The sequence below is a fragment of the Oncorhynchus tshawytscha genome, linkage group LG12, assembly GCF_018296145.1.
Source record: "Oncorhynchus tshawytscha isolate Ot180627B linkage group LG12, Otsh_v2.0, whole genome shotgun sequence".
NCBI classification, from domain to species: Eukaryota; Metazoa; Chordata; class Actinopteri; order Salmoniformes; family Salmonidae; genus Oncorhynchus; species Oncorhynchus tshawytscha.
Window position 1 is genome coordinate 30,528,441 of NC_056440.1, and position 26,150 is coordinate 30,554,590.

Genomic DNA, 26,150 nt, shown 5'->3' on the forward strand with positions numbered 1-26,150 from the left:
AAATTAGGCAGATATAAAGTAATAAACGAATATACTGACAAAGACCTACATAAATGTTATCATAAACTCTGAATAAATATTGGTTGGTTGACACTTTACAGATTTGCTTTCCATCGCCTCTTATGCATACGGATATCTGCATCCTGCTGCCACGTCAGGGCCGTCTGTGTTGGCAGGTAAGAAGAAAGAGTGACAGCCATTGCACCAATAGGAGAAGCGTACTGAGGAGAAACTTGGTTCCCATTCAATAGAATTTTAGGTGGGCGATGACTTTCATCGTTAGATGAGGAACTGAGTCACAGTTAGCTGTAGTTGGCAATCGAGGCGTAGACATGTGTGGTGAGTATTTAATAAGAATACATTTAATAATTGTACCTTTGCAACAATTTACAAAGATTATGGAAATTGTAAGTAGTTGTGAGATTAACACAACTGGTTTTGTAGAAGTATGTCTCAGTATTTGTAGCTAGCTAATGTGGACACATAAGCTTCCATCTCAAATCAAGAGAAGGCTACTAACGTTAACCTTAACCATACTGATCACCTTATGGCTAACCTTACATGTTTTACCATATATCCAAATTTGACTTTGGCTGTGTTATCTAGTGGAAACCCTGCCAGACGAAACAAGTTAACCGATAAAATGATTTATTTAATATATTTTAAATGGGCTTGTAAATTGGCTATCGGATCCATAGATAATGTTTTACAGCTCACAATGTTATCAGACAAATTGAGGGCGGCTAAGCGTTTTGATGTTTATTAGCAGTGTGCTATACACCCATATAATCCATTGCTAGCTACTTGATTGACGCTGTGTTACCGTTCCATAATTCCTGTCATTGATGTTACAGCTTGGTATGATGTCGTCACGTTTTAATAGACTCTATACTAGGATTTATTAGCTACCTTTTCACCAGTTTACAAACCTGTTTGGTTTTGTCTGATGATACAGAACGCGCGCATTGCGCAAGTCGTACTGTTTCTTTAATTCGATTGCTAGAATAAATAGATCAACGCTGAAACTGGTGATAGATGCCAGTTCTATAGTGATGATCCCACATTGATTCGAATGAGTTACGAGGTCATTAGGGTGATACAAAATTATAGGTAACTAAACTATGTTTATTTTTGAACCTGTCTGTGTCTGAATGGTGATGGATTAGTTCTCCACTCTTCACCTCTCATATGCTGACTCTACACCTGGTTCCTGAAGCACACAGTTGTGTTTTGTATAGCCAACCAGTATAAATCATTTGATTCATTCACTTTTGAGGGTGGGGGGACACTTGGCACTATTAAATCCGTTAGTAAAGAAGGAACACTGTCTTCTCTGTGTCACTTGTATCTGAGTAAGGACAAAAATGCCCAAAATAGATACTCCTCATACTGATCTGCTGCAGACTAATTCCTAAGGAAGGAATAATGATGACTGACATGCACTGAGATGTTATGAGGGCTCCTTATTTATTCTACTCTATGCTAGGTAACCCTCGTTCTAAACAAAGCTGAGCCTTGTTTGTGTGCTCCCACCTTGCCTTGCCCATTCACCCCCCTGCTACCTTCCTCTGTCACCCTGTGCCCAGCTGCTTTCAATGGATGCTCTGTTGCACTGCTTCCATGGTACATAGTCACTCTTTATTTTATCACAGCCCCTCTATATCCTCATCTTATTGGGAATTTATGTCATAGTGTTGTATTAGCCTAAAGAATAGCTACTGTCTCTTTGCGTTCATAATTTAGGCTAGTTTTATTTGACTGGTTTGTGTAAATTAGAGGTCGACCAATTATGATTTTTCAACGCCGATACTGATGCCGATTATTGGAGGACCAAAAAGGCCGATACCGAATAATCGGCCAATTATTTTTTTGTAATAGTGACAATTACAACAATACTGAATGAACACTTATTTTAACTTAATGTAATACATCAATAAAATCAATTTAGCCTCAAGTAAATAATGAAACATGTTCAATTTGGTTTAAATAATGCAAAAACAAAGTGTTGGATAAGAAAGTAAAAGTGCAATATGTGCTATGTAAGAAAGCTAACGTTTCAGTTCCTTGCTCAGAACATGAGAACATATGAAACATAACTCTTCAATATTCCCAGGTAAGAAGTATTAAGAACTATAAGAACTATTTCCCTCTATACCGTTTGTATTCCATTAACCTTTGACTATTGGATGTTCTTATAGGCACTTTAGTATTGCCAGTGTAACAGTATAGCTTCCGTCCCTCTCCTTGCTCCTCCCTGGGCTCGAACTAGCAACACAACGACAACAGCCACCATCGAAGCAGCGTTACCCATGCAGAGCAAGGGGAACAACTACTAGAAGGCTCAGAGCGAGTGACGTTTGAAACGCTATTAGTGCGCGCTAACTAGCTAGCCATTTCACTTCGGTTACACCAGCCTCATCTCGGGAGTTGATAGGCTTGAAGTCATAAACAGCGCAATGCTTGACGCACAACGAAGAGCTGCTGGCAAAACGCACGAAAGTGCTGTTTGAATTAATGTTTACGCGCCTGCTTCTGCCTACCACCGCTCAGTCAGATAATGGTATGCTTGTATGCTCAGTCAGATTATATGCAACGCAGGACACGCTAGATAACATCTAATAATATCATCAACCATGTGTAGTTAACTAGTGATTATGATTGATTGTTTTTTATAAGATAAGTTTAATGCTAGCTAGCAACTTACCTTGGCTAACTGCATTCGCGTAACAGGCAGTCTCCTTGTGGAGTGCAACGAGAGAGAGGCAGGTCGTTATTGCGTTGGACTAGTTAACTGTAAGGTTGCAAGATTGAATCCCCCGAGCTGACAAGGTGAAAATCTGTCATTCTGCCCCTGAACAAGGCACCGTTCCTTGGCCGTCATTGAAAATAAGAATGTGCTCTTAACTGACTTGCCTAGTTACATAAAGGTATATAAAAAAATTGGCGCCCAAAAATACCAATTTCCGATTGTTATGAAAACTTGAAATCGGCCCCAATTAATCGGCCATTCCAAATAATCGGCCGACCTCTAGTTTAAACCCTCTGCCATTGTTCTTGTTGTGAGTTAATGTATGTGGGTTGTTGATGGCAATGGGGCTGGGCACAAATAGGCATATGTAGGCAAACCTCTTTTCATCCTGTCATTTTTAGAATAAATGTCATTGTTTTCAATTGGTATCATATTCCTTTCAGATGAGTTCTAAACTTCACAGAAGCATAACCTAGAGCAGCTCCTGTGTAATAGTAGTGTAGTACCTGCACCTGGTCCTTCTGTCAACATATTGCCCCAATACTAGAATGCCCTGTTCCACTTTCCATTGAGTCTCCTACATCTCAAGGTGACTCCCCATGTAAAACCTGTCTGGTAGCCTAACATCCAGGGCAGGCTGTGCCCTCAGCAACTGATGGGTGTGTGAACTACTGTGTAGTTCCACACACAACTGTTTCCAATTAGGCCCAACTACCAGTCCTGAAACACCATCCCAATCCACAAGAGGTTGAACAAGTCGGACTGGTTTCTGTTCTTGTTTGTTGACTTACTGTCAATGTATACATAGTTTCAGGTCACTGTTAAACTGCAATTCCTACAAGATGACTGACTCCATAGCTGCATTACTTGCGTTACTATTTGAATGTTTTCACCTGTGGAAATTCTTGGTGTAGTTGTTTTTAAGGTTGCTGTGAATTTTAATGAGACAGTCATTGAACAGCCTGCATATTACAATCAGCTAGGCTAGCTAGTCAATGGAACTGTCAGCGTCTCCTACACAATACTCCTATTTGAAAAGAAAGCATGCATATTGTTTTTAGTTTTATTGACTTAATCAAAGAAAAACCAAAAGCAAACCAGTATTAGGCTTTGTTCACTTAATCCCTTAAAACAGTTGTGAAATTCCTTTGCTGTATATTTTGTTTGTGTTCCCTACTTGAAATCTGTTTCTCTGTTCCTTCCTTCCCGTCAGGAATTTTTGCCTATCTGAACTACCATGTGCCACGGACTCGCCGGGAGATCCTGGAGATCCTCCTCAAAGGCCTGCTCCGTCTGGAGTACCGTGGCTACGACTCTGCCGGTGAGCTGATAGAGGCGGCTTGTGTCAACACACTGGCTGCGTCTGTCTCCATGTTTATCTGCTGCCTTTCCCTGTCACTGTAGACCCGTCGGCAGGCATCAGTTATTCTGCTGCTTATCTACAGGAGTCCATGTTTTTGTTCTTTCTCTCCTAATGATAAAAAAAAGATTGTCCGTTGGCTTCACTGTATGCCCTAGTCTTGAGCAGGACTCTCTAATCACAGTTACATTTCTGCTCCGTCTGCTGTCAGACTGTAGCATATGTAAAATAACTTCCAAAATCACACAACAGAGGCATATTTTGAGTACTCTGTAGAAATACAATTCTCTCTCCTTGCCAGGTGTTGGAATTGATGGCGGGAACGGCAAGGAATGGGAGGCCAATGCCCGGTCTATTCAGCTGATCAAGCAGAGCGGAAAAGTGAAGGCTCTTGACGATGAGATCACCAGTAAGACTACATTTTATCTGTCTTTGACGGCTTATGTCTGTTTTCAGCATTTGTAAGAATGTTTACTGATTAGATAAGTGGATTTGACTGAAATGAATAGAAGGCATACAGTACAATGAAAATGGCTCAAACCTACTTCATGTAGGGTCCATTTGAATCGATTTATGAAGCTTGCCTTTCAACAGTGTTTGTTGGTCCCACAGAGCAGCAGGACATGGACATGGATGTGGAGTTTGATGTCCACCTTGGCATCGCCCACACTCGCTGGGCTACCCATGGTGCCCCCAGCCCTGTCAACAGCCATCCACAAAGGTCTGACAAGAGCAACGGTCAGTACTTTAGACATCCCCTAAACTTGTAGTAAAATGAAGGCCTCTCTTCGGTGTAGTCAATACATTCTGCTAGATATTGACTGACTATATAGAGTAAATCGGGATTTATTTATTTTTTATTTTGAAATTGTATTTTACCCCCTTTTTCTCCCCAATTTCGGTCTTGTCTCATCGCTGCAACTCCCCAATGGGCTCGGGAGGTGACGGTCGAGTCATGCGTCCTCTGAAACATGACCCACCAAACCGCGCTTCTTAACCACCCGCTTAACCTGGAAGCCAGCCGCACCAATGTGTCGGAGGAAACTCTGCTCAACTGACGACGAGGTCCGCCTGCTGGCGCCCGGCCCGCCGTAAGAAGTCTTTAGAGCGCGATGAGCCAAGTAAGGCCCCCCGGCAAAGCCCTCCCCTAACCCTGATGTTGCTGGGCCAATTGTGCACCGCCCTATGGGACACGCGATCACGGCCGGTTGTGATACAGCCTGGGACCGAACCCAGGTCTTTAGTGACTCCTATAGCACTACGATGCAGTGTCTTAGACCGCTGCGCCACTCAGGAGGCCCAAATAGGGATGTTTTTATTTTAAAAGTGTATCGTCTTTTTCTTTAGAGTTCATTGTCATTCATAATGGAATTATCACAAACTACAAAGACCTGCGGAAATTCCTGGTAAGCAGAGCAACATTTCAACATATTAAATGTTTTGCCTAAAGCAGTCTGTTTCTTTCATTAATCAAGACTACCAGCAAGAGTTATCAGACTTCCATGACTGACATTCTACCATTCCACAGGAGAGCAAGGGTTATGAGTTTGAGTCTGAGACGGACACAGAGACCATTGCCAAGCTGGTGAAGTACATGTATGACAACCGTGAGAGTGAAGACCTCAGCTTTGCTACTCTGGTGGAGAGAGTGACCCAGCAGCTGGTAAGAGCCTGTTTCTCTACAGAGATTCTCCTAAAACTGTCCAGAGATCAGGTCTCGTAACCCGTCTCGTGATTAACACTGTTCTATCTTATCTCTTAGGAGGGAGCTTTTGTCCTAGTCTTCAAGAGTGTCCATTACCCTGGGGAGGCAGTAGGCACTCGGTACACTGCTACTACACTTCTAGTTACTCCTTGAATTGTAGAGGAATACTATCCAGTCATGATGCATCTTTCATTTTCTGTAATGATTGTAATTGTTTGTGTTTCTATGTAAATAGGAGAGGAGGTCCTCTGCTTATTGGGGTGAAAAGTGACCACAAGCTGTCCACAGATCACATTCCTATCCTGTATCGATCATGTACGTTATTAAAGTAACTGTTCTCAATGTCAGAATGGAAGAAGGTAAGCAGCTGTTGTGTGTCTAACGTACTGTATTGTATGTCCCCAGCCGGTAAAGACAAGAAGGGCTGCCCCACCCTGCCCAGGATGGAGCAGGACACCTGCCACACACTCTTCGCTGAGGACAAGAAGTCTGTGGAGTACTACTTTGCCTCTGATGCCAGGTCAGACTCCTCACTCTTTTACTCTATAGTAATGATATCCCACTCATACATTGTTAGGTTTATTTTAGAATACCCTCAGAATCAGTCTAGACAATTGTTTGGTCACGGTCTCCTCCTAGGAAAGTGGGAATGAACAACTTCATAACATTTGCATAACAACTAATTGGTGTTGACTGTTGCTCTGTTGTCATGGCAGCGCGGTGATTGAGCACACCAATCGGGTGATCTTCCTGGAGGATGATGACGTGGCAGCGGTGACGAATGGACGACTCACCATCCACCGCATCAAGCGTACAGCCGGAGACCACCCTGCCCGCGCCATCCAGACCCTGCAGATGGAGCTGCAGCAGATCATGAAGGGTGAGAGGAAGGTGGAGGGTAGAGGCTGGGTGCACAGCACTGTCATGGGTAACCCTCTGTAAAGACGATGGCGTTACTGAGGAATCGATGAGAGCCCTAGAATGCTTGTAATTGATTATTATCATTGTCAATATACTCACAAATAGTACAGTATACAAGGGTGATATTTACTTTGGCCTCTACTGCACTCTACAGTAATAATGTAGAAACAATGCTTGTTATTGCAACACATAGCACTCACACAATTTCCCCTGCCTCTTTCAAGTATCTAAGGCCATATGTGTACAGGTACACCACCATATTCTAATGTTTCAGTATCCTGCCCTGTAATTTTAGTCCAGGAGCCTGTTTTTACTGTGCAGCTGTAAATAGCAGCAGGTTTCAGATCTGTTGTACTTTTGAGGCGCACACACACACACAGCTGGGTGTTTATGGGGCTGACTCTGGTCCCCAGGGAAGAGGCCTGCATCAAAGGTAAGGGCTCAGACAACCTGGCTCCATTGCAGAGATCACACCAAGCACTTCTATATTGAGCTCACTGCTTGGAAACATCAGTTTCCTGTGGAGTAGACTGTGACTAAAGCTTTCATGATCTGAATTTTCAGAGTTCTGCTGTAAAGAGATGATTTTCCTCCTGAAAATCAGATTTCTCCCACTTCTCCATGTCTCCAGCAGAGGATGCTGATACACTACCTGTCAGTTTCAGGAGACATTCCTTTGAGGTCCTGTCATTTAAGCCCCTGCCTCTCTCTCCTCCTAAGCCTCCATTCCAGGAGCTCTGCTGAAATAACCTAATTTGCATGACCGAAATTACGGTCAGCGCAAAAGCAGTCTGCAAAACATTCTCGTATTTCATTGTCACAAAGGGTGGTGCAAGGAAACCGCCATTTCCCTGTTGCCTCTTGTTTATTTTATTTAGTGAAGACATGCCTGATGATGTAAGTCTGCATTTAAAGACACAAGATCATTGTTATTTATCTCCTGTGTTATTTAACTCCCAACAGCTATAAAAGGCTGAATTAGATCAGCAAAACAACATGGTTTCCAGACTGGCTTACTTTAGTAGTCATTATGTGGCAACAGTAACCTTTACAAAATCTTTTTTTGTGATGTTGTTGAAGACTGAACCAATGTTTTTTTGGAACGCTTTTCAGGTAACTACAGCTCCTTTATGCAGAAGGAGATCTTTGAACAGCCAGAGTCTGTGGTTAACACCATGAGAGGAAGGGTCAACTTTGATGACAACACGGGTGAGATGACAGTTCCAGTGTAATACACAATGTCTGTCATTATACACATCAAGTTTGTATCCTCATGATCAACTTCTATCTGAATACATACCAAGGAAAGGGATATTTGATTACTGTATTTTGATTGGCTGTTTCTGTTTGTGTCTGTAGTAATCCTGGGTGGACTGAAGGATCATATTAAAGAGATCCAAAGGTGTCGACGGCTCATCCTAATCGCCTGCGGCACCAGTTACCATGCTGGGGTGGCGGTGAGTACCAGATTCCCTCTTATAAAGGCAGCAATATTAGGTCACTGGCATAAAATCGCGTCGACTAGAGCCTAAGGCTTCAAGATAGGAAAAACAACTATACAAACAGAGACGTAAAAGTAAGTTATTGCTCTGAGTTGTACATGGAAACCTGTTTTTCAGTGTGGATGTCTTGTGTGTCCAGTACTGATGAACAGTGCTAATCCTTCCCTCTAGACTCGCCAGGTACTGGAGGAGCTGACTGAGCTGCCTGTTATGGTGGAGCTGGCCAGCGACTTCCTGGATAGAAACACACCAGTGTTCCGTGACGATGTCTGCTTCTTCATCAGCCAATCAGGTGGGAGGATCGGTGTAATCTGGAAGTGTCTCTTTCTCCAGGGACCTGAACATTGTCACGGTGTCTGTCTTTGTCTGTACACAATACGGCTTGTCTCGTACAAGCGATGTCTCATTCAAGTAAGTGCTCAGCCCTATGCCAATGCACCCAAAGCAATTCCTTCATCTCTTTACTGCTTGTAACTTCATGTGTTGATACTGAACGTATAGGCTTGACGATATCCAGTATTCTTGTCTATAGAACCTGATATTGTAAGCAAGATATACACATAGTCCAGGTAGTGGTAACCTCCTTATCGTATTTAGCCTTTAGAGTGCTGATTGCATTGCTATCATTGTGTGCAGGTGAGACAGCAGACAGCCTGATGGCCCTGCACTACTGTAAGGAGAGAGGAGCCCTGACGGTGGGCGTCACCAACACAGTGGGCAGCTCCATCTCCAGAGAGACCGACTGTGGGGTGCACATCAACGCTGGGCCAGAGATAGGAGTGGCCAGCACCAAGGTGAGGGGACAGATTCACTGCTGCTCATAGCATAGCATTTCTCCAGACTGATGCCTTTCTCGTTGTTCACATACTCTGGCTGTTGAAATAGGAAACCTTCCCTTCACCATCCTCAGCTCTGGTCAAAAAAATGTCACTTCTGTGGTGGGAAACGCAGGCAGGTTTTTAAAATTGTACCTTTATTTAACTAATCAAGTCAGTTAAGAACAAATTCTTAATTTCAATGACGGCCTAGCACGACAGATTTTTACCTTATTGAATCCCTGAGTTGACCTTGCAACCTTTCGTTTACTAGTCCAACACTCTAACCACTAGGCTACCTGCCGCCCCAGGTTGAAGTGTCTGTGGAAACTCTCCATTCTGGGTACACTGTTAGTATTCTCTCAGGGTGGGGAAAATCCTCTATCCAGCTCCATTGTGTTTCAGGTGGTCAGACTGCACAAAGTTTTTTGGAGATGAGTGGAACTCACTACTGAGTTCAAAACAGCCTCTGGAAGCAACGTCAGCACAATAACTGTTCGTCGGGAGCTTCATGAAATGGGTTTCCTTGGCCGAGCAGCCACACACAAGCCTAAGATCAGCATGTGCAATGCCAAGCGTCAGCTGGAGTGGAGTAAAGCTTGCCGCCATTGGACTCTGAAGCAGTGGAAACGCATTCTCTGGAATGATAAATTACATTTCACCATATGGCAGTCTGACGGACCAATCAAGTTTGGCGGATGCCAGGAGAATGCTACCTCGCCCAATGCATAGTGCCAACTGTAAAGATTGGTTGGGGAGGAATAATGGTCTTGTGCTGTTTTTCATGGTTTGGGCTAGGCCCCTTAGTTCCAGTGAAGGGAAATCTTAATGCTACAGCATTCTAGACAATTCTGTGCTTCCAACTTTGTGGCAACAGTTTGGGTAAGGCCCTTTCCTGTTTCAGCATGACAATGGCCCCTTGTGTAAAGCTGTATACAGAAATTATTTGTTGAGGTCGGAGTGGAAGAACTTGACTGGCCTGCACAGAGCCCTGACCGCAACCCCATCGAATACATTTGGAATTCATTGGAACACCAACTGTGCGCCAGGACTAATTGCCCAACATCAGTGCCCGACCTCACTAGTGCTCTTGTGGCTGAATGGAAGCAAATCCCCCTACCAATGTTCCAACATCTAGTGGAAGCATTCCCAGAAGAGTGGAGGCTGTTATCGCAGCAACGGAGGGACCAACTACATATTAATGTATTAATGCCCATGATTTTGGAATGTAACGTTCGACAAGCAGGCGTCCACATACATTTGGTCATGTAGTGTACTTATTTTTGCAACAACATGCCAATATACTGCACTGTTGGTTTTCTGTGTAGTTAATGCAAACCCTGAATCACTTGGGGACTAATGTCAATACATAGTGCATGTACAGTTGAAGTCTGAAGTTTACATACACTTAGGTTGGAGTCATTAACTTGTTTTTCAATCACTCCACACATTTCTTGTTAACAAACTATAGTTTTGGCATGTGGTTTAGGACAACTACATTGTACATGACACAAGTCATTTTTCCAACAATTGTTTACAGACAGATTATTGAACTTATAATTCACTGTATCACAATTTCAGTGAGTCTGAAGTTTACATACACTTAGTTGAATGTGCCTTTAAACAGCTTGGAAAATTCCAGAAAATTATGTCATGGCTTTAGAAGCTTCTGATAGGCTAATTGACATAATTTGAATCAATTGGAGGTGTACCTGTGGATGTATTTCAAGGCCTACCTTCAGACTCAGTGAATCTGCTTGACATCATGGGGAAATCAAAAGAAATCAGCCAAGACCTCAGAAAAAAATGTAGACCTCCACAAGGTCTGGTTCATCCTTGGGAGCAGTTTCCAAATGCCTGAAGGTACCACGTTCATCTGTACAAACAATAGTACGCAAGTATTAACACCATGGCCGTCATACCGCTCAGGAAGGAGACGCGTTCTTTCTCCTAGAGATGAACATACTTTGATGCGAAAAGTGCAAATCAATCCCAGAACAACAGCAAAGGACCTTGTGAAGATGCTGGAGGAATCCTGTACAAAAGTATCTATATCCACAGTAAAATGAGTCCTATATCGACATAACCTGATAGGCCCCCAGCAAGGAAGAAGCCACTGCTCCAAAACCGCCATAAAAATGCCAGACTACAGTTAGCAACTGCACATGGGGACAAAGATCGTACTTTTTGGAGGAATGTCCTCTGGTCTGATGAAACAAAAATATAACTATTTGGCCATAATGACCATCGTTATGTTTGGAGGAGAACGGGGAAGCTTGCAAGCCGAAGAACACCATCCCAATCGTGAAGCATGGGGGTGGCTGCATCATGTTGTGGGGGTGCTTTGCTGCAGGAGGGACTGGTGCACTTCACAAAATAGATGGCATCATGAGGAATAAATTATGTGGATTTTTTTCAAGCAACATCTCAAGACATCAGTCATGAAGTTAAAGCTTGGTTGCAATTGCGTATTCCAAATGGACAATGTCCCCAAGCATACTTCCAAAGTTGTGGCAAAATGGCTTAAGGACGACAAAGTCAAGGTACTGGAGTGGCCATCACAAAGCCCTGACCTCAATACCATAGAAAATGTGTGGGCAGAACTGAAAAAGCGTGTGTGAGCAAGGAGTCCTACAAACCTGACTCAGTTACACCAGCTCTGTCAGGAGGAATGGGCCAAAATTCACCCAACTTATTGTGGGAAGCTTCTGGAAGGCTACCCAAAACATTTGACCCAAGTTAAACAATTTAAAGGCAATGCTACCAAATACTAATTGAGTGTATGTAAACTTCTGAACCACTGGGAATGTGATGAAAAAAAAAAAATCTGAAATAAATAATTCTCTATTATTCTGACATTTCACATTCTTAAAATAAAGTGGTGATCCTAACTGACCTAATACAGGGAATTTTTACTAGGATTACATGTCAGGAATTGTGAAACTGAGTTTAAATGTATTTGCCTACAGTGTATGTAATCTTCCAACTTCAACTGTAGTTAACCCCTTCTTTTCTCTTGAAATGAGAACTTCCCCTGAAATTTCTGGATCCTTTCGGAAGAGGTTATTTGAAACCCCTATATGCCACTGCCCTACACAAAACGCATAGTGCCTGATATTCTCATTTTTACACTGTAAAATGTAGGAATCCATGGTTCCCCTCCTCTACTCTGAGCAATGATCCTACAGTTTGCCGGAGTGGGGATGTAGATGACTGGAGTGAGTTCCATTCAGCAGTGGAGTCCCAGTCCCAGCTGCAAAGAAAAAGAGAGACTGGTCCCTCCCTTCTCAGGCTTGGCTCAGGGACCCTCCAGTAGTTCCAAGTCTCCAGCACAGAGCAGAAAGCCTTCAGAGCACGTCTCAAAGACTCCATCCTTTACTGCTTGGCTGGCCCAGGCCCACACACCCAACCCAGAACAGCATAGCTCATCACGTCAGAGGAAATGAAGTATTTCACCCACTGCTCAATACACGCTCCTGCTGTCTCTGTTTGTGGTAACTTTTCATAATAATAATATTATTCAGATGAACTTTCTGGGGGACATTCAACTGGATGCTTCTGATGACGTCTTGTTTTTATGATTCGTCCCAGAATCGAGGATTTCCTCAGAACTAGGCCTGCTAAACAACGTCCGGGTGAATGAAGGGGGTGGTTTTGCTCAGCTCCACACCTCTTGTATATATTTCACCACTCACTTCACCGCCTTAGCCAAACAATGGTGATTGTGGGAGTGAATGTAAGAAAATGAGAGCCTCCTGTGGTCTTTGTCCAAATAGAACATTTGGAGCATGCTTGTACACTTCAAAAAATATATTTAATGTAACTGCTTGTCATGCTGTATTGCTTGACATGAGAAGGAATGCTGCAGCAGATTGAGGCCTCTGGGACATGGTTGCGTCAGTGTGTGACAGGCTAGCATGTGGCGTGAGCTGCTTTTCTCTGTCCACATTCTGGACAGAGTGATGGGGGCTTTAACATGGAAGAGGACCGTGGCTGTGGCTTTAATATGTGGATTAAATGCACTGCCACAAATCTGAGTGGATGACGAGGATTGTCAGAGTTGTGAGGCCCTGTGGTTGCACTGCTGTCAATGAAAATAGCTGCGTGAATGTTTTACAACCATGCCCTTGGGCCTTGGCTTTAGATGCTGGCGCTCCTGTGTCCAGGGGTCCCGTCAAATGACTTGGCTCTTCTTGAAGAACATTGATTTAAATCTCCCAAACGGGTTCAGCGAGTCTTCTAATATCATCCTCCCTCCCTCCAAGAGTGGGAAGGATGATGACTGCAGGCTTGAGCTGAGATGTGGGGGTTTGTTAGTGGTAGTGCCATTTTTCAGAAGCATAAACATGAAGCGCATCATGGTTTTACCCTCTTCAGTTCTAGTTAAGGCCAGCTGTTTACATGCTGTTTGTTTTTCTGGTGTCTTATTGTCAGGGGATGTGTTCATCGGTAGCGTTGCCAGATTGGGTGCTTATAATGCTAGCTAGCTCTCCACTGTCCTGTCCTGCAGTAAAGGGCATATGCGTGTCCAGCCCAGCTCTCCATCCACATTTCATCAGGTCCACATTATTGTGGAGCTGGAGACCAGCGCTGGCAACCAGAGCAGGCGGACAAGACGCTACAGCTCCAATAACTGTACTGCAAAGCAAACAACGGGGGGATTTGGCAACCCAGGCGTGTTGCTGAGCTCAGGGTTCTGTCAACTCTGGCCCAGGATAGAGAGCGACGACTGTAAGGATGCCTTTTGTTTAAATCCAGCAGCCCTAGATAGGTGAGAATCACATTTCTGAGAGGGAACAGCAGCTGGGCGACACCTGGGACCTCAAGCTTTCTGTACTCTGATTTCTCCCGGAGCATTAAATGCATTATGTCTGTGTGTTTTCTGTTGTTTTGCAGGCCTACACCAGTCAGTTTGTGGCTCTGATCATGTTTGCGCTGTTGATGTGTGATGACAGGATCTCCATGCAGCCACGGCGACGTGAGATTATCCAGGGACTGAGAGTTCTGCCAGGTAGGCCAGACCACATGCACATCTTCCAAGAAATTGCATTGTACTGTTCATGACCATAAACACTAATGTCGGTGTGACGCTCACAGGGATGTGCAGATTCTTTGACACACTTGTTGTACTGACCTACTGTAATATAGACAGCAGTAGGTAATGGTCGGAGTCGGGTACAGTGGTTCCTTCTTTTAAAAGTTGTCATACTGCAGCACACCTTGCGGGCTGCTGCAGCATTCTATTTAATTGTCAGTCATTTTTACCATTAATGCACGTTAGTGCTAGTTTGACCACCAGAGGGTATCTTTGAGAAACATTTGATAGTCTTCAATATTGGCATTACTAGAGAATTTAAAACCTTTTTGTTGTAAGAACATGTATATGGGATTGATTTTAAGAAATGTTGCTTAATTAATTTGATTAACATTGGTGTTTCTATTCCAAGAAAAACTAAACCCTTAGGATTTCCTTTAGGATGTAACGGAAAATATGGCGCCATACAACGTGATGGTTGGGAGTAGGCTACAGTTCTAAGAACATAAGAGGATTGGCGGATTCGAAATTAATATCTAAGGGTAATTTCCACACCCTAATTGTAGTGTAACCAATACCCAAACGGTGATTCAGTGAACATAAAAATCTCATTGATTTATCAAGACCAGTCCCCATGCTTCTCTCAGAGCAGCGAGAAACGATGCTGAAATAGTTATTGCTTCAAATCCTATTGCTTCTAACTTCAATATGCTTTTTAAATAAATTAGACCTACACCACTTCAGCACATTACTCAACACTAGTGAGACTCATTTTTCCTACAGTAGGCTTACAGTACATCTAAATAAAATAAAAAGATGTTGTTTCAATGACGTGACTCCGCCAATAGTTACATTTAGAGGATTGGAGGATTCTAAATTATTATCTAAGGGGCATTTTTCATTAGGATCTGTGAGAATATATAATTCTAAATTAATAATATAATAATTGCTTTGTTTAAAAATTTACAATATTTTGGAGATTATTTTGTTTTCATTTAACCTAGAGTGAGCGAGGGGGGGATAAAAGCCATTCTTGAACATGGGGTGAGACATTCTCACAAATTTGTAAATAAAGAAAATGTGTTATTTAGAATTATTTCTGGAGAAACCAAAAGCCGCCTCATGTATCTCCTGGTGGTGGCTGGCACGAATATTGGACCAGCATCTGTTGCAACGTGGTTTGCACTTCGATGCAGTGTCTTAGACTGCTGCGCCACCCGGAAGGCCCCATCCACAAAGTTTTTAATGCTGATCAATTGCCTTGCACAAAGTATCAAAATACAGAGAGGTGTTGGTAAAGGTATATTGATTGTCCTACTAATGGCTCATAATGGAGTATTATAATACTGTACATGGTGTCCAGGTCAGGATAACCAAAACATTTCTTTATTAAATACTATCAGAATGAATGTTGGTACTTATTTATTTTGATCCAAAGCCAGGAATGAGTGAGTCACTGAGCTTTATGTAGGTGCCAAGGCTATATGATTGTGCCATCAACTTAATTATGAATAACTTCTTATATTTTGTATGTCTTTTTTTAGATTCACTTTTTAAAATGTATTTTTTAAATAAATATAAAGATTTGTAATCTGAATAAAGGGAAAAATAAGATTTGTGAAGGCCAAAACATTTATTTCTGTTTTTGGAGGGAGAGAAACACTGGGCCAATTGTGCGCTGCCCTATGGGACTCCCGGTCGGATGTGATACATAATACTTTTTCCCCTTCCACATGTTACAGGTTCCAATTGATAAAAACATTTTTTTATCAATTAGGATATCTATGTTTAACCACAATGTTTTATGTATTATTTGTTCTGTTTTTTTCTGGTGGATTAAACTGAAATTGCAACCAATCACGGCCGGTTGTGATGCAGCCAACCTAACTAAGAAATACATTTGAGGATAGAATTCTCCCCCCACCCTCATACTAGGCAAGTCTATTGTCCTGCTAATAGCCCAAATGGCGCTGTACAACATGACCGTGTGTTTGGAAGAGTATTTTCCAGTAAGCAACAATTTGTTTACCTTCATTAGCCTACTTTGTTCCAATATTTCTGTCATTCTGTGATATTTATTCCCATAGTAATTTGTTATGGATCTGTAAGGAAATAGACATCTCTGTTTTGAAAGAGTATTTTTACCATTTTATTAACGAAAGCATAAAGATGCTGATAAAGCATATACTGTACAGTACTTCTTCATCTGACATTTTGCGGTTGAATAAGGTTGCCCACACGCACTTTAAACATTTGGATAATAAAACATTTAAATTATTTTGAAGATGGAAGCCATCTGCATTTGTTTATTAGGCTACTGTGCAGTCTGACAAGTAAACATGTTAAAGTGCCTAATTCCTTACATAAGGGAGAGCAGACCATGTCCAGACTTTCTCGGTGACCTCAAATACTCATTAACTCTGTCTTTAATGCTTTTTCGCATTGCATTAGTCATAGACAGAAACTTCTGAGACACTGTATTAATGATGAACACCTGGAGATTCACTGGTAAGCCACATTTGCCTCAGGATCCATCCCAGTTGGTATTCTGTGTCTACTTGTGGTATCTCTCTTCAGTTACACATCCTTTGAATATCAGAACAGCGTAACGGTCTGGGCGGCCCTTGCTGTGCTCTGATCCATGTGCACCTTCATCAGATGAGCAGAATGGTACTGCCCTGAGCCCCCATCGTTTACATTGGCCTATGATAGAAACGGTAGATTAATTAAATGTGACTCAACACACAAATGCTGTGTACACATAAGAATCTAGCAAAACTAACCCCTTAATTGGCAACCATGCGTTTTTTCAGTGCGGCCTGTTGTCCAGCCCTTTGTCCACTGATCTCCACGGATGGTTGTCGACATGGTTGTAAGCTCTGCAAAAACACATTCACGTTTTCACATTCACAATTATTTTTTATTTAACCTTTATTTATCGATTTTATTACGCTGTATGCCTACACACACACACACATATATATATAGAAAGAAAGAAAGAAAGAAAGAAAGAAAGAAAGAAAGAAAGAAAGAAAGAAAAGAAAGAAAGAAAGAAAAAGAAAGAAAGAAAGAAAGAAAGAAAGAAAGAAAGAAAGAAAGAAAGAAAGAAAGAAAGAAAGAAAGAAAGAAAGAAAGAAAGAAAGAAAGAAAGAAAGAAAGAAAGAAAGAAAGAAAGAAAGAAAGAAAGAAAGAAAGAAAGAAAGAAAGAAAGAAAGAAAGAAAGAAAGAAAGAAAGAAAGAAAGAAAGAAAGAAAAAGAAAGAACTGAAATCAAAATACCTTTAGTTTTGGTGATCCTCTCAGCTCTGGCTCATTTTCAAGTCCTCTTGAAAATCCTATCCCTGGAACGGTTGGCACCATGGAAAGAAGCTGGCTTGATGAAAACGATGTTCATTTCGTCTGGGGATGTTCACACCTACAGTAGCCGGGCTATGAAGAGTCTATTGTCCTGCTGATCGGGCTACACCTACAAAGTACACTGTCCTTCACTACTGTAAATAAAAACACAGCATCTTGTTTACATTCTTTATTGGAACCACAATGTCACAAATAATTTGTAACTACCTTTCCAATTACTTTTAGAGTTTGGGTTTTACAAATGTGCACTTTTCATGCCAATTTTCGTTAAATCCAGTTTGGATTTAATATAACCTTTGACTGACGCCTTTAGTGAGAGGTCTAATGCTTTAATATTTAATCATATCTGCCCTCTGAATTCACTTCTAAGGGGCTTTTTTCATGCAATTTATTAGTTACATTGTTTTAGTTTGAATGTGCAGACAGGCACTAAGAACAGGTAAAACGTTTCCCTAGTCAGTGCTGTTATTAATGCAATGCCCCTTAGTGTTGCTCTGTGCTACCTAGTGGTTCGGGGGTCCACCCTCCCTTCACCATGGGCTAGGTCTGTCTTCTGTGCTCTGCTCTGCGGCCCGTGCCTCCTTCCCTCGTGCCTCGTGCTCTTACCACTATCTCAGGGTAAAGCTGGAGAACTGCAAGGCAATCCAATTGTGCGCCACTCTGGAGCAATGACCAATATTTATTGTCCTGCAAGAAATGTTGTTTGCAGAATTCTCAGCCTGCTACGCTTGTGAAAAACAGGGTTGATAATATATGTAAGAATAAGGGACTTTTAGATCATTCTAAATTCATTAATTTAAAAAAATAAAATGAGATTTTGGAGATTTTGTTTTCAAATGTAAAGTGAGCGAGGAGAAAGGCCATTCTTGAACATGGTGAGACATTGTTTTTAATTTGTAAATAAAACCAGTTTGTTATTTAGAATATATTTCTGTTTTTAGAAGGAGAGAAATCAAAATCCTACCATCACGTCATGGGTCTCCCGGTCGCAGCCGGCATGAGTATTGAACCAGCATCTATAGCAACGCAGTTTGCACTTTGATGCAGTGTCTTAGATCGCTGCTCCACTCAGCTGCTGTACAGCGTGACCGGTCGGGAGTAGGCTACGGTACTATAAGAGCAAAATGATCCTAACATTTCCACACCCTAATTGTAGTCTAAGTTTCTCTTAGAATAAAAACCTTAGACTAACAACAGTTTTATTAAGTAATACAGATGAGTAGTAACAAAATATATATATATTTTTTCAGGTGTGTGCTGCAGGACAGAGGAATAGCAATTATTACACTATTGTTCTAAATTCAATCAGCACCTTCATCATTCAGTTCATTTGAAATTTAATTTTGAAGTCGTGCACAATTATCAGTTTCGGTGTGGCTTATGTCGCCCATTCATTGTCAGAGACACAGTAGTGCTTTGGGACCCAAAAGTATAATCAGTGCTCTAACTCCCCTCTGGTCTGGAGCAATGAAGTAGTGATGCAGGATACTGTAATAAAGCACAAATTACCTCTAAGTCCCGCAGCATAATCGCAAAGCATTTAGTTGAGAACCACTGTAATGATCGGAGTCAGGCAGCCAGAGAGAAATGGGGAAAGGACATTCATGTTCGTAGGCCTCCTGGGTCTGTCTTCGTTATCTGGCACGTTGCTCCAACTTTACTGTTTTTGTATGAGCAATATGCTTTGATATCAGAGAGCTAATGCAAGGGCTGGGCTGTGGAGGCTTCCTCAGGGAGAGGGAGAGTACAGGGGAGAGGGGGGAGGTTTTAGCAGCTGGGTCAGTCCTGGCTGTTTGCCCTGGCACACTCCTCTGGACCCAAAGCCTATGATGGGATCGGGTTTCCCTTATGGTAATCTAATTTGGTTCGGAATGCCACACTGCTCTTTCCCTCCCCCCTGACCCAAGCCCCCATTGACCCCAGCCTCGAGGACCTGTTAACAGTGGCTTGCTGGACTGTGCCTTAGTTTACAGTCCTAACACCCATCCTGTCTCATCCAGGGGGCTGGTGTGATAATCTATTTTCTGACGTGTTTGAAGACATTCAACAGATCATTACATTTTTGTTTCTCCCAGATGTATTGGAATATTATCAGCTAATATGATCTACCTCTTTTTTGTCTGTTTGTATTTGTCTATCTGTGTGTGCCTTCTCTTGTCCCTTCTCTCACTGTGTGTGTGTATATGCCTGCTCCTGTCCGCTCTCTGTGTGTCAGACCTGATCAAGGAAGTGCTGAGTCTGGATGATGAGATCCAGAGACTGGCCGCAGAGCTGTACCAGCAGAAGAGTGTTCTCATCATGGGCCGAGGCTACCACTACGCCACCTGCTTGGAGGGAGCACTGGTCAGCACACCTACCTTTATCTCCCATTCATAAAGCTATCATAATGTGTCTTCAGACATGAATTCTACTGGAAACTCCATTCTCAACTCCTAAATGAGATTATCACATTCTAATAGCCCACAATAAGCCTCTGCACATCTGTGTAGAAAATATTCTGCCCCAGCCTCACGTAAGCCCTAGTGGAGCCTAGCCTGCAGGAATGTCTGCTGAAGTGTTTTGGATCACAGCAACTAATTAGACTGCTCTAGAAACATCTCTCTTGCATAATTGCAACAACACTCCACATTATTTATGGATTCTTAAAGTACTATGTATTGCAATCCTCCAGTATCTCAAAAAGAGGCACACCAATGTGAAAGGAAATTGTTTGCTCAGTGTGCTGTACTCCTCAGTCTGTCCTAGTGTTCCCAGGCTAGTCTACTGATCCCTTTTAGAATTTAAGATACTTGGGTTGAGTGTCTTTGGTGTATATGGGAGTCGCAGTGGGTGGCTTCCTATCTGACTGAGGTGTTTGTGCCTCTCTCCTCTCCAGAAAATCAAGGAGATCACGTACATGCACTCTGAGGGCATCCTGGCTGGGGAGCTGAAGCACGGCCCTCTGGCCCTGGTCGACAAACTCATGCCCGTCATCATGATCATCATGCGAGACCACACCTACACCAAGTGTCAGAACGCACTGCAGCAGGTGGTGGCCCGCTCGGTAAGAATTGCCAACACGTGCAATATCTCGAAACACACGATTTAGCTTTCCACCCCCCAACTGTTTGAAGGTTGGAACCACAGTAAACCATTGCCAATTATGTTATCTGGTTGTTAAAATGGTAGATTTTACCACCTGTTGTAGTGACCACTTACCTTCCTGTGTAAAAGAAATAGGACTCAAAGACGACATAGATATTAAGTGCTTTATGCACACATACTTTACACATGAGATATGTTATAACAGTAATATCAAAAGGACCTCACTATTCCATTCACCACAATAGTGGGAGGAGTTATTTCACCATGACATCACCACTCTCACTAATCTTCCACAGATGTGGAACTGAGTTTTGGGTTTGTGACATGAAAAGAAAGTGAAAGCAGGTATTCTTCTGGTGAAGGACCAAACTATCACGTTCACATTTCCAAACTGAACTCCAGGTAAAAGGAAATGACACACGGCGTTGTCCTGGAAACATGCCATTTGTTTGGTTTACAGGGCCGACCCATCGTGATCTGTGACAAAGATGACTATGAGACTGCCAAGAGTTCGAGCCGCACCATCAAAGTGCCGCACTGTGTGGACTGTCTGCAGGGCGTTCTGAGTGTCATCCCCCTGCAGCTGCTCTCCTTCCACCTGGCTGTGCTCAGGGGCTTTGACGTGAGTACTGCACGGTCACTGAGTTGGGTTCTTGCTGTAGGCCTTCATAATGGGTAGTTTATTTCTTAGGGTTATAACTTGGCAAATTTAGAAATGTCTAACTCTTCTCCCAATACAGGTGGATTTCCCAAGGAACCTGGCCAAATCTGTGACGGTAGAGTGAAACATGCCTTTTGAAGCCCCCAAAACCCATTTCACCTCACATACATACATACATACATACATACATACATACATACATACATACATACATACATACATACATACATACATACATACACACTACGCAGGAACAGCTGTCACATGGATACCAAGAGGAGCAGAGAGAGCACACTTTCCTGTTTTATATGTCTTGTCATATTTTTCTGCAATTGTTACTCTTGTACTCTAAGCATTCTGTATCTCTGTCACTTTTCTCAAAACACATGTGAAGGCATTGTTATGAATTGTATTGTTTTTTTTGTCAAGTGTGGTAAGGTAAGGGTTGGCAGTAATGTTGGCATTTAGGAGCTCACATCGGTTACTGGAGTGCATGCAGTTAATGATCCAACTAAAGGAAAGATGGAAAAAATATCTATTTTGGATGATGCCCAACAGTGCTCATAACTGAAATGTGCACATCTTTTCCAATGTTGACTACTTGCAGCTGTTTTTTCAGTTAATTCAGCTGTTTGTTGGCTGAAGTCAAGAGTATATAGGAAAGTCTTACTGAAGTTTCTGGTTCTTTTGGTGTTTCATTGGTGCAATGATTTTGTCTATTGAGATCAGTTTTCTTTGGCAGCTAGAACATCTATAACCGTCATTTGAAATGTTTCTGTTACTTTTGTGTATGTTGAGTGAAGTCTTAAATCATTCCGAGTCATATTGTAGTCCCGACTCTAAATCTGAAGTGCTTCCAGGAAGAAAGTCTGTTAAGTCATGCTTTAGCCTACTGACCTGTGCCAGAGGTTGAGAACTCCCCCGTTGTTTTCCTCGGAATGCCATAATGACAAATTATTTTTGACTTGTAACTTGTAAAAGTTTTTGAATGTTTTATAGTACAACAAGAAACTTGTAACATGCTTGCTTGTGTATACTATTGTGTAACTTTTTTAGTCATTGGCTAGGTTACAAAAGCAACTTGCAGTGATGCACTCCTTGTGGTTTGGCAGACCTCCTATAGGAGAGTTAACAAACTCTCGCCTAAACCATGTTGAGCATCTGAATGATTGACTGTCCTGGCATAATAATCATGCTTTTAAAATTCTAACAGCTACTGTGTCCGAGTGACATGAGTTGAATCATTTACCCAATCATTTGAAAGATGGCACCGTACAACGTTAGACATCTACAATGAAGACTAGTGAAATAATGAAATTATTACTTATCTCTCTAAGCCTATGTTACTGTCATTGTGACTTGGTGGAAGTGTAGCAATATTCAAGAACTCTTCAATTTCACTGGTCTTGTTGACCTATTTTCTGCCTTGTTGCTGAGGAGGCTCAATTTGGGTCTCTGGTCTACAATATAACTCTAAATAGAAGAAAAAGTACCAAGTGAAATGAAGTTGCTGCTCAGAGTGCTATTTGCACCAACATTTTGCCTACCCCATGCCCTGCCACCATACCAATTTTAATTGCAATATTGGGACCATTTATTTTTTTATTTTTTTTCCTTTCTATTAATTTGTACGTTTCTCAGTTTGTTTACTTGGTAGAAAGCTTCTTTTTGATCTGAATGTGACTGACATTCGAGATGTCCCCTGTACCCAAAAAAGGTCACTATTTTACAATCGCTTATGCAGTCAAAAACCAAAAAACCTTTTCTATGTTAAATTTGCTTTGAGTAACCAAAGGTATGGTTTTAGAGATTATGTTCGTAGGGGTTTGTGTGTACTGTAAGTGGTCTGTCCAGAAGAGGCCTACAGGGCAATACAGCAAGCTTGTTAAAATATGTAGCTGCTATTGTAGATGGAACTCAACATGTCAGCTGTGTGCTCTCCCAAATGTCTAATAAATTAGTCTTTTTATAAACCAAGGTTGAAGCAAAGCATGTAAAATCACAGAGAAGAAAAAAATACTTTCTAAATAATGGGCCATTCTAGTTTTTTTTTTTTTTTTTTTTTAACTTTTCAGTTTAAGATCTTTGTCTTGCTGTTGCAATCAAGCCTTAAAATTAGAGTTTTTAGGCAAATCACCTGAAAAGTGGTCTCTATTCAGCCTTTGTATCTGTTTCTTCTTAATTGTATTGCATTTACTGAGCCAGTGTACTGTATGCGTCCACGTTGACTAAGGACCCTAGCAAAGACCCCGTTTTAAACTGGACATGGTACTATTAGAAGTGATTTAGTAACCCATGCAAAATTGCAGGTGTTTGACAGGTTTTTAGACTTGAAGTATGGACAAGGGAACCGCTTTAGGGTCTTTCTATAAATAACAGGGCCAACGTGTGACATTGGGATCAAAATTTCTAAATGGTTTGAAATAAAAAGGCTTTTCATGCAGTTCCACATGTGTACTTAAAGGAATAAAAGTGAATATATGCAAATTGACTCCACTCCTATACAACATGGGCCTAGGACTATACATCTATTAAGCAAGGTTCATACAGATATTGGCATGTCGAATTCAGGACTTTCAGGGACTTTTTTAAGCACTTAATTGTAATTTTCAAAGACCTTTTATGTTATACAAATGTATAATTTATATAGTGCCTTCAGAAAGTATTCAAACCCCTTGACCTTTTCCACATTTTGTGTTACAGCCTGAATTACAAAATGGATTAAATAGATTTATTTCTCACCCAACTATACACACACACACACTACTCCATAATGACAAATTGAAAATGAAATACAGAAATATCTCATTTCCATAAGTATTCACACCACGTCATTATGGTGTAGAAGCACTTTTGGTAGTGATTACAGCTGTGAGTTTTCCATACCCAGATTGTACATTTTCCAATTCTTTAAGCGCTGTGAAATGTTGATCTTTGCTAGACAACCATTTTCAGGTCTTGTCAGATTTTCAAGTAGATTTAAGTCAAACTGTAACTTGGCCACTCGGGAACATTCACTCTCTTCTTGGTAAGCAACTCCAGTGTAGATTTGGCCTTGTGTTTTTAGGTTATTTTCCTGCTGAAAGGTGAATTAATCTCCCAGTGTCTGGTGAAAAGCAGACAACCAGGTTTTCCTCTAGGATTTGACCTGTAGTACTTAGCTCCATTCCACTTCTTTTTTATATCCTGAAAAACTCCCCAGTCCTTAACAAATACCCATAACCTGATGCAGCCACCACTATGATTGAAAATAATGAGTGGTACTCTGTATTCAGGACAAAAAGTGAATTGCTTTGCTAAATAGGTTGCAGTATTACTCTAGTGCCTTGTTGCAAACAGGATGCATGTTTTAGAATATTGTTATGTGTAGGCGTTCTTCTTTTCACTATCAATTGGGCTAGTATTGTGGAATAACTACAATGTTGTTGATCCAGCCTCCTTTTTCTACCATCAGTCATAACTGATATAAAGTCAAGTGTTTTATCATTGCAATGCCTCACGGTGAAAAGACTGAGCGGTGTCCATCCTCTCTGGCAACTGAGGTAGGAAACACTCCTTTATCTTTTTGTAGTGACTGGGTCTATTGATACACCATCCAAAGTGTTATTAATAACGCAAAGGGATATTCAGTGTCTGCTTTTATTTTATTTGTTTACCCATCTACCAACAGGTGCCCTTCTTTGAGGCATTGGAAAACCTCCCAGGTCTTTGTGGTTGAATCAGTGTTTGAAATTCACTGCTCGACTGGGAGACCATAATTGTATGTGTGTGTGGTACAGAGATTAGGTAGTCATTCAAAAATTGTTAAACACTTATAGTCCATGCAACTTATGACTTGTTAAGCAAATGTTTACTCCTAAACTGATTTTAAGCTTGCCATAACAAAGGGGTTGAGTTCTTATTGACTCAAGCCATTTCAGCTTTAGATTTGTAAACATTTCTAAAAACAATTCCACTTTGACATTATTGTATTGTGTGTAGGCCAGTAACCAAAAAATACATATACATTGAATCCATTTAAAGTTCAGGCTGTAACACAACAAAATGTGGAAAAAGTAAAGTGTGAATAATTTCTGAAAGCACTGTAATTGTACATATAGAACACCCCCCCACAACCACACACACACCAAAAAAAGGCTCTTTTTTTTAAAGTGTGGCAATACATTGATATTCGAATTATTAATATTATTACAATTCTAAAATGTGAGAATAAAGAGGACATTGCCTGACTAAATAGACTGGATGCATGCATGGTGATTTTGTAGTTCAATCCCCTGATGTCTTAATGTAATAACAAACAATTTTCAGATCATTATCACTGACTTATTAACAGCTGTAACAAGTTGTCCACTGTAGGAAATCCTCAGTGGTATCCTGCTTAAGAGTTTCCCAAACTCGGTCCTGGGCACCCCCTGAGTACACATTTTGTTTTTTTGCCCTAGCACTATACAGCTGATTCAAATAGTCAAAGCTTGATGATAAGTTGGTTATTTAAATTTGCTGTGTAGTGCTAGGACAAAAAAAAATATGTGCACCCAGTGGGGCCTCAGGACCTAGTTTTGGAACCCTGCCTTAGTTTATAGAAAGACCCATTAACATTCAGGTCCTGCAACATATGTTGGAAACTATTGTGTTATTGTGGGAGTGAGGTGCTTTTATGATCTGATTTACTAGAACTGATGTTATATTAAAGTATTTCTCTTTCAGTGTCTGTGTTTAGAGTCTTTAATATTGACAGTGGGATTAGGTACTCCCAGAAGTATGCCCCTGGAGTAACAACTTCAAATCCAATTTATTTCTAAAGCCCTTTTTACATCAGCTGATATCTCAAAGTGCTGTATAGAAACTCAGCCTAAAACCCCAAACGGCAAGCAATGCAGATGTAGAAGCATGGTGACAAGGGAAAACTCTCTAGAAAGCCCAGAACCTAGGAAGAAACCGAGGGAGGAACCAGGCTATGAG

The 26,150-nt window shown here is 41.5% G+C and overlaps 1 protein-coding gene across 1 annotated transcript; it reads left to right on the plus strand.

The window, feature by feature from the left end:
• The first annotated feature begins 221 nt into the window (after nt 1-221).
• LOC112262926 (glutamine--fructose-6-phosphate aminotransferase [isomerizing] 1) lies at nt 222-25,894 on the plus strand. Its single transcript, XM_024438795.2, has 19 exons — nt 222-339; nt 3,963-4,070; nt 4,411-4,518; nt 4,722-4,847; nt 5,457-5,515; nt 5,638-5,772; nt 5,872-5,933; nt 6,050-6,129; nt 6,220-6,334; nt 6,531-6,694; nt 7,849-7,944; nt 8,095-8,192; nt 8,409-8,529; nt 8,874-9,031; nt 13,949-14,063; nt 19,659-19,786; nt 20,319-20,486; nt 20,988-21,149; nt 21,268-25,894. Exons 1-19 carry the CDS (start codon nt 333-335, stop codon nt 21,310-21,312), a joined length of 2,055 nt encoding a protein of 684 aa, XP_024294563.1. The 5' UTR covers nt 222-332; the 3' UTR covers nt 21,313-25,894.
• The last annotated feature ends 256 nt before the right edge of the window (nt 25,895-26,150 follow it).